This window comes from Lepisosteus oculatus, chromosome 1, assembly GCF_040954835.1.
Source record: "Lepisosteus oculatus isolate fLepOcu1 chromosome 1, fLepOcu1.hap2, whole genome shotgun sequence".
Classification (NCBI taxonomy): domain Eukaryota; kingdom Metazoa; phylum Chordata; class Actinopteri; order Semionotiformes; family Lepisosteidae; genus Lepisosteus; species Lepisosteus oculatus.
Window position 1 is genome coordinate 45,301,350 of NC_090696.1, and position 13,162 is coordinate 45,314,511.

The following is a 13,162-nucleotide window of genomic DNA, read 5'->3' on the forward strand; positions in this document are numbered from 1 at the left end:
TTTCCACTCTTCAGCTAGGGAACAATGTGCCAGGAATCAGGGCTCGATACCCATTAGAGGTGTTTTCTCTCCAGAGCACCTAAACCCTAACTGGCTAAAGCACAGAATTAAAAAAAAAACATTAGTAGAATAGCATGATTTGTTCACATCAGCTTTTAAATTAATATAAAGTTGCCTGTTTTGAAACATGGACATCATTTGAAACACATGCAAACTTATCATTTATATATCATTTCTAATGTATATTTTCATTTTACGTGCATATAAGTATTCTTCATGTTTGGGAATGAAAGATATATTTGGTGTGGTAATGTTGGTGCAGAAGGAGGTTGAGTGATTTGTAAACATTTCTTCTAGAAATCGTGCCGCACCAGTGAAGTCTGCTACAGACGGCAAAAACGGTCTCCTTGGGAAAAAACCTGCTGACCCAGTGCACAGTTGTTTTGTGTTAAGAAGTTTGGCTTAGGGGCGGAGGAGAGTGGGAGTTTGAAATTGTTGCGCTGGGAAATTTATATTACAACACAAGATGAAGAAGAACAGAAGAGCAGAATTCCAGCTCCTCTACAACATATGAATACAGATGGTCCCCACGACTGAGAGGAAACATGGTTTCAGCTGGGAATCTCAACGCCTCTTTACAAAAAAGAGAGGAGACGTAAAGTTTTTCACAAGCACATCTGGCAACAGATGCAGACTTCACTGATTTCAACAATGCTGTTTATTTTTTCTCTTAAATATATAAAGGTAAGGATTTTGTTTTGTCTTATGGCCTAAACTTTTAATAACTTTATTTCAGAGATATATTTTAGATTAACCATATTTAATGCTACTATTTGATTTACTTCTGAAATTCTTCAAAAGTTCCAATAAGTCTTTCTTTAAACAAGCCATGTTTACTTTCTAAAAAAGAAAAAAAAATCATAAATTTCAAAATGAAGTAATCCAACTACACCAATTGTTACCCATTCTATGTTAAATTACCTACAATTGCTTAATTATTTCCAGACTGTGTTGTTCTCTTTATTTGTTTTTGGTGGTCTTTCCTTTTAGGCTGATATTCAAAGGATAATCAGGGCCTGAGATAAATTTGGTTTGTACATAAATAAAATGCATGTTATGGTGTAATAATATGTGCAATTATTAAATGAAAATTTTCATGCAAACCTATGAAATGAGCCAAATTACGATATCAGTGCCTTCAACCTCTAAAGATTGGATTTTAAACAAAACAGGCTGCCAATAGCATATATGTATATTGAATTATTTGTATGTTCAAACTGTTTTGAGGTTTTGGTATACTGTAAGTCTAATTTCTGGTGTAAGGACTGGATGGGCAAACACATCATATCAAGCTCTTTGAGTTCTTTCACATGGAGCTGTTTTGTGTCGTCTGAAGAGCAGAGGGTTTATGCCAGGAGAAGCTGATCTTAAAACTTCAGTTCCATCTTTTTGCAGGCCTTTGAACCTTACAATAAATTAATTACTGTGCTCGTCCCTATCTAACCCAGGTGCTGATGATCACTGCAACAAGCAGCAAAAACATACAATGAAATTATACACAAGTTAACTATCCCTGGTTCAGTATTTGCAATACTGTCAGGAAAGGCTATTTCTGCTTTATCTACTGTATGGATACAGGAAAACTGCATAAATCTATCTGGCCATTGAATGACAAAAATGTCCTAAAAATGTGCATCTGTTAGATTATTTATTGGTCTGTTTTACACACTGAGAATCCTATAGAGTTTTACCGGATTAAATGGAGGATTGCTACATTTTATTGCCAACACTGCAATTTCACAGGGGTCTGCCCAACATCTGCAGAGCTTCTCTGATTGTGCGTCACCACAGGAATCCCAATCACAGTCAGCTAATGACATAGTCTAGGCTTACAATGGCAACGTGAAGATTGGATGTCTGGACCTGTGGTCTGAATTTACTAATTGAGCTACTCAGGACTCCAGTAATCAAACAGTTTGAAGAAGAAAAAGGAATAGTGAAAGATATTAGTCAAATACATTTAATATGAACAATTTATTAAGGAAAAAATAATTGAGTGTTTTTTAATCAATACAAAGCTGAACAAAAGAAATGTTAATTTCTGAAATCTCTTTTTAATTAGCAGGTTTGCTTTTATTTATTTTTTCTTATTTTGAAATTACTCTGTCAAAAGTTACTGTCCCACCACAGCTTTACAAAAAGATGGCATTTGATTTTCAAATTTATATAAATGTCCTAATAATGAGCAGTCCAAAAAAAAAAACATTGAGATGTCCAAATGTTACAGACAGCTGCAGAAGAACTTGTTGTTAATGTGTCTGGGTCCATATTCATAGCAAAATATGACGGAACAGAAAAAATAAAAAGACAAAGGTAAAAAATAGGTAAGCAGCAGGCTGTACTGTACTGAATTCCCTGAGAGTCCCTGTCTGTTCCTGTTCTGTCTAGTGTTATAAAAATCGGATGGATTAACTATATTTTGTATAGTCTATCGTGAAGTCAATAATGTCACACTAAAGGACATGAACTAATTTCACAAATGTGCAACAGTTGTAAAGAATTCTCTTTGTTCCGTGTTTCTCAAAAGCATGAAAGTTGTTAACTTGAACCGCTAGAAATACAGTATATATTATTTTTATTTCATGACATACATATATTTTCAATTAGACAAATAACATGTGATCCATGTCTGTGAGTATTGTCTTCCTAAAGATTGTTGTTTATTTCTCACAAGCTCTGTTGCTATGGAATCTTCTGAAATATTTTTCAGGAAACTGCCCTGACAGATGTTAGAAACACTAAATAAAAAATAGTTCCTGCAGGGCCAAAGTAAATCCTAGCATATTTCTTAAAGACCTTTAATTAATTATTATCCAAAAAGGTATACATAAAAAATAATCTCTCAAATTAGGCAGGCTTGGAGTCATGGTTGTGTATAATTCATTCTTTTTCAACATGTGTGAAACAATTTGGTTAAAATATGTTTTTAATTTGCTGTTATGAGATCACTGGAGACAGGGTAGTTCTCTGACTTTATTTAGATTTAGTGCCCAGGATTTCTTCTGTACTGTTATGTCATCAGAGAAACTCAGCCAGACATCAGGGCGTAAAACTTAAATACGTATTCCTCATTAAACTTGAGTCACCACTCCTTTCTTGTCTTAGAGACTTGGAAATTACATCAGTTTTTTTTCAGCTCCTGCATTGCCTTATTAAAAAAAACTGTAAAATGTGATATGTTAGTTATTCATTAAGAATGTCTTTTTGTCACACTCTACTTCAGTACCCAAAAATTATTTCATCTCCTGCTGGACAAAATTCAGTCTCTCCCTTCCCCCCCAAAAAACAGGATCAATAGTTTGTTGAACCATTCTTTTATTTTATTTTCAAGGGTGTAATTTCTTGTAATTATTGCTTTCTCAATACAAATTCATTAGTTTAATTTTATTATTTTAATTTAGAGTTGCTGTTTTGTCACAATTCAGATGGAGTTCAAAAGGAACATTCAAGAGGTGTGAAAAACCTAATCTTGTCCTGTTTTCCCTTCTCACATATACCACTTGTGTAGCATTCTTGTTTGCAACTTTCATTGTACATGATACTGTTCTGCATTTACTCTCACCAGATAAATACCTTGCTCTGTTGTTTCTTCTTACTTATGGTTGATAGAAATCAAACAGCAGTGGTCCTACTGACTCAGCAAGCCAGTGAATCCCAAACTGGCTTGAAAACCAAGAGAAAACACAATTCTCCCTGCAATCATTATTTTCATGGTGCCCTCCATCTGCCTTTAAAGTCACAGCAGTTTTCTTGTAACTCTTCCATCTTCAGTCCTGGGCCCCGTGTCTCTTCTTTTTCCAAGACAGCCACCCCAATGCATGCACAAGCCGGGAAATTACTTGCTCACTGGAGTTGCCATGCTGTCCTCCTTCTCCCTTGTTTCATTATGAAGATGCCGCAAACCACAGAGCTCCACCATAGCCATGCCCATCCTCTGTCTCATCTCACTGTCTGTCCTCCCTCCCAATTCACTCCTTGGCCCCTTTGTCATTTTTCTCTTCTTACCTTCTCTCTCATCGTCAGGTGTCCCAAAGCCCAAGCAATGACAAGTCTCCCCCACCTCCCTTGCCACACTCATTCATCCCTAACTGTAAACTGGTCAGTCAGTCTCTGTCTCTCTTTCATTTCCTGGCTTGGACCCTGCCTGTTTTCCAGGCTACCACATACCAGCTAGAAAGGAAGAACACATTTAAATAGAGAGGAGTGCAGCTGTCAGGTATCAGGATTGTAAGGAGTTACAACTGTCTCCACTCAGACAGTGGATTGGCTGAGTACCTTTCCCAGACTGTCCTAGACATCCTATCAGTGCAGTATATAAAAGAAAACACCAAAATGTAGCAACCACACATAATCTTATAAATTATTGTGTTATAAAGGTGTGTGTCATATGAACTGATCTTCAGTTGTACATTTAACAGCTTAGCATACTGACATCTAACATCCATCTACAGGTACATCTGAAATTTGGGAAATAACTTTTCTTGAAGTCCTCAGTATAACAAAAACAATAAAGAATGAGCAGTGAAGCATTTTTATTAACAGTGTTCATTTGATTATGGAGTAAAATATAGAGTACAGTAACACTCTACTCACAGGTAGAACTTGACATTTGATTCGGATAGAGCCTTCATGTGTTTAAAATATTTCCAAAACATTTGTGTATGTAGTAGTGTATATTTATCACTATATTTAACAGATAGTGTAGAAAGTTTTCTTTATTTTCAAAACAAAGGAAGACTTGTAGTGCTTTTTATAGAAAATACCCATATTAGTTCCCATAATAATTATTTTAATGTGACATCTTCTTATATGTACAGTATGTACTGTATACTGATGGAAAAAAGAAATGCAACATTTTCTGGAATGAGAATACTATAGTTATAGCTTATGTACTTTCACAAAAAGTTGTTGATTTGTTTTAAGCCCTCTGACCAGCAAGACAACTTGTGTAGTGAGGCATTGCAACTTGCCAATCACACAAAAGCTCGTTAGATGCACTTTAACCCAACGAGATCCAGGTGGAACAATGCCTGATCAGGTCACCTTTAAAAAGGCCTTAATTCAAAAGCTTAGGTCACGGCAGAAAAAAGGCCACATTTAGTCAGTTTTCTGTGCATTCCAAAATGCCACAAATGTCCCCAGAAGCAAGGGAGAAGGCAATTGGCATATCGCAGGCAGGCATGTAATGTGCCAGCGTTGCCAGACACTATGGAGTAAGTTGCTCCACGGAGACCTGACTGGAGAGAAGGTTTCAGCAGACCAGCAGGACAGATGACTGTCCAAGATCCGGTTGCCCTCACGTGACCACACCAGAACAGGACCAACACATCAGACTGGTCCATCTGAGAAATCGTTTCAGATCTGCCACCCGTACAGCTGCTGAAACTGCCGGCAGACACAATGCCCGCACCAGTGACAGGACAGTGAGGCTCCATACTGCTGGTTTTAGAGCTAGGCAGCCTGTCAGAGGCCCTCTGCTCACATGTCCTAGATGTCACACCTGACTCCCTTGGGCCAGACAGAGGATGCGATGGACCCGTAAGCAGTGGCATCAGGTCCTCTTCACTGATAAGACACTCTTTAACCTGTTCCACAAAGACAGGAAGGCCAGAGTGTGAAGGAGGAAGTTTTGCGTTTCTTTTTTCCATCGGTATATAATTTCTTATCTTGAACTAACAAGAACTAATAGTGAACATGAAAACTGTATAAGTGTACATTTGCATCACACACACCATACAGTAGATTCTGTCGTTGGAATTCTGCCTTCAGACTTAGTCTTTCTTCTGTCTCATATCTCTTTGTTGTACAATCCAGCTCATCCCACAGAATGTACAATGAGGATCAGGTTTGGAGATCCTTAGTATATCTCTCACTCTCCCATCTCGCAAGAAAGTCATTGTTACACAAGCAGCACGAGGAAGTGTATTGTCCAGCTGGAATGTTGTCATGTCAGGAGTTTACAGGGAGGGCAGCAAGTCAAGTCCAAGGCCATCAATCACTATGAGTGGAGTTCTGTTGTGACTAAACACTCCCGATCAGACCACTAGGAACTTCGTTCATACTGGCACAATGTCATGACCTGAGGGCTCCCAAATAGTGGTATTTCACTGGTGGATAGAACTTGGCTGTAACATCTTGCCAGGTTAAACATAACAGATTGTAAATCCCCAGACAGCATTTACAGCAGTGGTGTGCTGACATAGACCAGCGTCTAACATGCTGTTGGCACAAAAGCATTGTGCTCTTGATAAGCAGGGCATATGGGTACCTGTCTGTTTTTTTCTTTCTTGATATTCACCAAGTTGTACAGTAAATTCAACATTGCTTTTCATGATTCACTCAAGTCACTGAATAATTTGTTCAAGTGTGACTGTAATGAATGATCAATTGCTCAAAATGATGGCAAAAACATTTAATCTGTATCCAAAATCCATGCTTTTATCAAAAAATAGATTCATTATGTTACATATTTTTGATGCACAGTACATAAAAGAAAACTGACATTTAAAATAACAAAATCAAAAGATCACTTAGCGTGGTTCAAGACCTTAGCATGAACTGTGGACCATGGCTTCCACTTCTAGTTTTGAGCTGTAGTAATTCTTTCCAGTAGTTTAAAGTATGATTCATAATTATTTTTGACAGAATTTCCGTGTTTCCAGTGCTTTTAGGGAAAGATAGAATAACATTCACATTTATACATCCCTTTCCCATGGATGAGTTACATTTTGTGTTATGGGATGCTTATAAGTGCAAAGGTCAGGGAATATTGGCAGAGACAAAACAAGAGAGAATTCATATTTTCCCATGATAAATGAGTTTCCTTTCCTTAATGGGTTTCATTTTGAAAGAAAGAAAATTACAATTCATACGTTTTCTGTTCTCATCTGTAAAGAAATATACTTTACCTTGTATTTTGTAATGTATTCATTAAAACTACAGTTGTTAAAATGTTGCAAGGTGAGGTCAAAGTAACCTACTCTGCTCTATTTTATAACCTCCATCCCAAATGAGTTCTCTGATTTCATGATAAGGCTGGTTGCATTTGTACTGATGCAGTTTTCAAGACTATTATGTTATTACTAAAGTATGCATTCGCTAACAAGCCAGAAATCATGTGCAACTTATTCACATTGTAAGCTTTTACACAAGATTTGGGTTGTCTCGTACAGAGCACATGTGGTTGTTGATCAAAAATCAAGATGCATTGTTGCTCTTTTTTTAACATCAAACATTGAAGACAGTGAAAATATTCACACCTAGAAAAGAAGAAGCAAGATATTACTATTGTACATTGGGAGAGAGAAGTCATAACCCACTGAGAATGCTGAGGAAATATTTTCTTAGTAAAGTCTAACATCTGGCTGCATGTAACAACTTTTGGCAAGAGTAACACACGGTATGTGATTTTAGTCTATCTGTTTCTATTATTTCTTTTGCTTTTGAAAATAATAAAAAGAAAACCATTTAGGGAGTCCAGATCTGACATGGTATGATCCTTGAGGGCTATGTTTATTATTTTAAGTTGAGCTGAAACTTCAAATATCTAGCCGACGGCAAAATTACTGAAACTTTTTATTATTTGTTTAGACAGCAAAAAGGAATGATGATGATTCATAGTGCAAGCTCTTTAGAATTTGAAGTAATAAAACTATAACACTATTGACTATGTCAGGGAAAATTCATCACGATTCTCATTTTATCAGCTCTTATAAGGGGATTCACAATGTTATACAGAGGCAAACCAAAATAAGTATTCCCCAACAGTGTCCACATGTGATGATAAAATTAAATTTCTTTAGTATATGAGACCCTGTGTTAGTTTTTACTGTATATGATTAGCAAGGCCAACACACTAAAGTGTGGAATGTGTTTGTTCCTTTTTGCCTTTTCTGCATATGTTTCTATGAGCCAAACTGTTCATTTCGGTGCAGCAGCGAATAAACATACATTCCAGTTCTTTTTCATATGTAGATTCCATACCAGAGTTGCACTCCTTCTGTATGTACTATTCATTGACCTTCCTGTTTAGCTACAAATGTGTTACGCCTTGGAAAAGTAAACTAATAAAAGCTGGCATTAAATAAGCAAGCATGTTTTTGATAACAAAATTCATTTTCAAAATTTCATTAATCGTTGAAATGATTTATTAGCATTGCTGCCTTCCAGTGCTGTGGCCCTGACTTGTTCTAGATCTAGGGTGCTGTTTGCGTGGAGTTTGTATGTTCTCCCTGTGTTTCTGTGGGTTTCCTCCAGGTACTCTGATTTTCTCCCACGGTACTGGTAGGCTAATTGGCTTCTGGCAGGATTAACCGCCTTGGTGTGAATGTATGTGTATGTGTGATGGACTGGAGTCCTGTCCGGGTCGTATCCTGCCCTGTGCCCATTGCTTGGTGGGATCAGCTCCAGATTCCCTGCGAGCATGTATTGATGGATTAATGGATGAAACTTTTAGAAAATGGTCGGATGGATTTAGTTCATTTTTGCACTAAGAATGTATGTATGGAAAGTTTTGATCCCATTTCAGTTTTGTCTTTGGGTTTCATCAGAAAGCAATCCAATGGCCATGCATTGTCTTTTTCTATCTTTTTAGATTCCAGAATGCTAGTATTGATCGGTATTATCAGTGTCTTTAATTGCATCAGTGGGCAGACACTGGAAAGCAAGTGGAAGGGAAACCCACCTCGGTATATCTGCAGTGTGCCTGGGTTACCGGGACCCCCAGGACATCCAGGGTCCAATGGAGCTGCTGGACCTCATGGACGCATTGGCCTGCCAGGTCGAGATGGCAGAGATGGGCGGAAAGGAGAGAAAGGGGAAAAGGGAGACCCAGGTAGGTGCATGACAAAACAGTGGCCGTGTCATTTCTTTTGAAGCTCTTGCTGTATTGTGATACTGCATTAAAGGATGTGCTGTTTCTCAGACACCTTTCATATCTCTTAGGATAATGGAGCCATTGGTTATTCGTCGTGTTGTTGTCATCACACTATAGGAATTATAATATTCTATCAGATTAAAGAAAAAATAAATATATAAATTAACAAGGTTTAACAGGGCGGCTGCCATTGTAAGGGGAATGTGTTTGGTTATGGTGTCTAGGAGCCATATAAACGGTTAACTGGGGGAATGGTTAATTAGAAAGATAGGGACAAATGTGTGCAGGTGAGTGTTCTCACCTGTGTGATCCTCCTGTGTGTTACCTCTTGCTACATATATCTTATAAATATGATATCAGCTAATAAGCATCAGCTACACCAGCGAGTTGCAAATGTGTTCACACATTTATCTCAATCCTTCTAATTAAACTTTTAGCCCATTAGCCCTTTACACGGCTCTTTAGAGCAGGTCTTCTTGTAGTTTCTCCTTTGTCTTTCCTCCCTGTCCTTCTGTTTCAGGTCCAGGCCCAACCTGCCCGCCCCCCCCTACACACATCTATTGTGTCACCTCTGACTGTGTGGTAATTGACAGTTGTCTAGGCCAACAGTGTGTGACTCAGTTTGTACTGATTGTCATCTATTGCATAGCTTGCACTAAAAAAGTAGGAAGACATGGAAAAGGAAGGAGGACAAGGGAAGAAAAAGGGAAAGAAGACACACAAGAGAAAAAAACTGGGAAACCAAGGAGCTATTTTATACTTAACTAAACATAGCTGCCAAAATACTCTTCTACCCCCACTTCTGTCATCCACGACATTAGTACAATCTGTAGCTAAATTCTCAGCCTTAAAAAGGAATAAATAACATAAAGATGCTCTACATTCCTGGTAACAACATAAAAAAGCAACACTTTAACTTGTTTTGATGAAATATCTTAATCCCTTTCTACAATCAAAACTTCTTATATCTGACAGATGAATACAGTATGTGTTAAGATTTAAATATTGTAGCATTAAAAAATAATATCAGAACTTTGTTTAGAATCTGGTCTAGGTTAGTGTAAAAATGTATCCGAGAATATGCATTTTGCTGTGCTCTTTCTGTACAGTTGTACAGCTGTCATTCCAAAAAGTCAGTTTATCTCAGGAAGAAATGGAATAAATGTATTATTTTGGATTACTCATGCTTATATTGTAAAACAAGATTGATGTGTACAGGTTCAATCAATCTCCTTCTTTACAATCGTCTGCTTGAGTAATGTTTAATCCTACAAAAATGCGTTATGCATAATTGCTCACTAACTCAAAGAAGTACTTTTCTATTCCGACCATCTACTTTGGGAATATATACCATATGCTCTTTTGAATTCTGTTGTAACATGATGAAAGTATTGTGAGTGCAAGGCTAGAAATCTCAGGTTTATTCCCAGAAATAATCTAAGTTTTTGTCATGTTATACTTTATCCAATAAATCCCTTCAGAATTTGAAAAAACTTTTATGTTTCTATTCATATTGTAATGACTCATGACTTCAGTTTGTTGGTATTCAAGTAGTACTGGGTAAAGAGACAAAGTAAAAAAGCTTTTAATTTTGACTTGAAATATACTGAGAATCGTTCAAAGCAAAATAATGGTACTTACTGTATAAAGCAACACATAAGTCTCTTATTACACAGTGACAGTCTCACTCTCTTAAACAATGATTTGGTATATGTACCCCTTAAGTGCAATTCTTTGATAAAGTAGAACAGTTTTTAAGGAGGAGATGTATTGCAACTGTACAAAGTGTCTTAATATCACAGACAATCTGAACAATGACTCTGTTACAGGTCTCAGAGGAAAGGCAGGCCCGGCTGGAAAAATAGGAGGAAGAGGAGACAGGGGGCCTGTGGGGAAAAGAGGTCCTAATGGGACTGGTGGGGAAAAAGGCTTTGTAGGCCCAGCTGGTCCGCCGGGGGAAAAGGGAGATAAGGGCAATCGGGGAATACCCGGGAAGCCTGGCATATGTAAGTGTGGCAGCCTGGTGCCCAAGTCTGCATTTTCCGTTGGCATCACTACCAGTTACCCTGTGGAGCTGACCCCTATTAAATTTAACAAAGTACTCTTCAATGAGGGTGAGCACTACAACCCAAACACGGGCAAGTTTATATGTGCTTATCCAGGCATTTATTACTTCTCCTATGACATCACGTTGGCCAACAAACACCTGGCAATAGGACTGGTGCAGAACGGTCAGTACAGGATAAAGACCTTTGATGCCAATACAGGAAATCATGATGTGGCTTCTGGATCTACTGTCATGTATCTGAACCCAGAGGATGAAGTCTGGCTGGAGATTTTCTTCACTGATCAGAACGGGCTGTTTTCAGATCCCAGCTGGGCTGACAGCTTGTTCTCTGGATTCTTACTCTATGCAGACACAAATTACCTGGATGCTCTTTCAGAGGATTATGCCTGAAACTTCTGATCTTCTGTCATCTATTTATCATCAAAAGATTTAAAACAGCAATAAGAAAGATAGAACCAGCTGAACCCATTGGAATTGTACGGAAATTGTTTACCAGTGACTTGGTGATCTTTCCTTATACATGTTGATGTAAACCATATGCAGTTGTGTATAATGTACTGTATATACCATAGTATCAGTAGAAATACCTAAATTATAAGTGGCTATTAATATTTTTCAAGACTCTCTTGTTTACCCATAAAACATACTCAATTTTCATTAATTTAATGCAGAGAATGTATGCACTAGGAAAAGGTAACCAACACCCTCTTACAACATTCTGCAGGCACCAATACTTGGATTACAATTTATACAATTGCTCATTTATGATTGTTGAGAGTGAAGCACTCCACAGGACAATGTAATGTTTTGTTTTCCTTGATTTGGAAAGTGGTCAGACAACAAGAAGATTGAACTTGCAGAGTATTACATCTAACATACCTTTACGTGTATGTAATGCATGCCATATTTTGAGATGAGCATTTCACATCCAAAACACTTACAGAGGTGAACTTACAGTACAGTGCTTCTGTTTTTCTTTTGTGCTTTAACCTCTCCTGCTCAAAAGTGATTTCAGATATTCACATCATCTGAAAGGCGCTTGTCAGTACTAATATCCCTGACTTCTACTGCTCCAGCAATGGATTACCATACTTTTCATTACATATGTTGCTCTCTTTTTCATTGTTTTTCTGACACACAAAAACATCACTTTTTCTTACCCTTGGCTTCTACATGCTGATGTTGAAAATAATAGTACAGGAAATTGTCTGCCAGGAGATTGTTTGTAAATGTAAAACATTGTTTTATAGAACATTCTTTCTTGACAAATGGATAGATACGGAAGGCTGTACAGCACATGTTTTGAGTTTCATAACTCAAACTATGTAGTTATTTTTAAAATTGTACTTACATCTTATTTCTTCATAAAAGTAACATTTGGAAGTGAAGAATCTTTTTTTTAAAATAATGACTAATTTCCAGAAGGGAAGGTGGAGCTGGAAGAGCAGACTTTCAAGGATACAAAGGTATTCTGGTATATATAATATAATCTTTGTATTAATGACAAAATCTTAGTTTAAAATGTTAAAATATTATAAATAAAACATAAAATGAAATATATATTAATTCACTTTCAGATCATAATATAATGCTAATATATGATGGCTGAAGTTTATGTTCTGGTGTAGATTTTAACAGCTAACATCTTAACATGGAGAGTCTTGTTCTCTTAATCTTATGTATAACTGATGTATTTTGTTATTCAGTCATATTGATTTTATAAATTGTAAGAGATAAAAAGATGCAATAATGGTCTTATTAAATACTTTTACAGAAACAAAATCAAAAATAACATTAGCAGATGCAGGATTCATTGAGTGTGATTGTATATATTTGTTGACAGAGAATAGCACTGAGAGTCATATGAGACTGGAGCAACATGTGGTATTTTCAGTGCTGAGCAGCATGTGGCATTTTCAGGGTTGAAATTAAATTAATCCTCATGTTTTTAAATTGATTTGGTGTTTTTATTCAAGTAAGGTAAAAATCTATTAGAGAAGGTACAGTGGTTGAAAGTTTTAAACCTTCAAACATTGTTTCAGGTTTTCTCTATACTCCCTCATTTTACTTGTCACATTAAACACAGTGAAAGTCAATGCTGCAGCTCACACTCAGCAGTGAGGTGCTGATGTTTATGAGCAGTCAGTCACTGTGCCATT

At 37.0% G+C, this 13,162-nt stretch overlaps 1 protein-coding gene across 2 annotated transcripts; it reads left to right on the forward strand.

The window, feature by feature from the left end:
• Window positions 1-406: 406 nt before the first annotated feature.
• LOC102693607 (C1q and TNF related 7) lies at window positions 407-12,956 on the forward strand. Of its 2 annotated transcripts, none has more exons than XM_006629590.3 (3): window positions 407-744; window positions 8,654-8,893; window positions 10,765-12,956. In XM_006629590.3, exons 2-3 carry the CDS (start codon window positions 8,662-8,664, stop codon window positions 11,391-11,393), a joined length of 861 nt encoding a protein of 286 aa, XP_006629653.1. In that variant the 5' UTR covers window positions 407-744; window positions 8,654-8,661; the 3' UTR covers window positions 11,394-12,956. The 2 variants fall into 2 exon arrangements, with proteins under 2 accessions (XP_006629653.1, XP_015200272.1); XM_015344786.2 differs by lacking the exon at window positions 407-744 and adding an exon at window positions 7,225-7,459.
• Window positions 12,957-13,162: the final 206 nt, after the last annotated feature.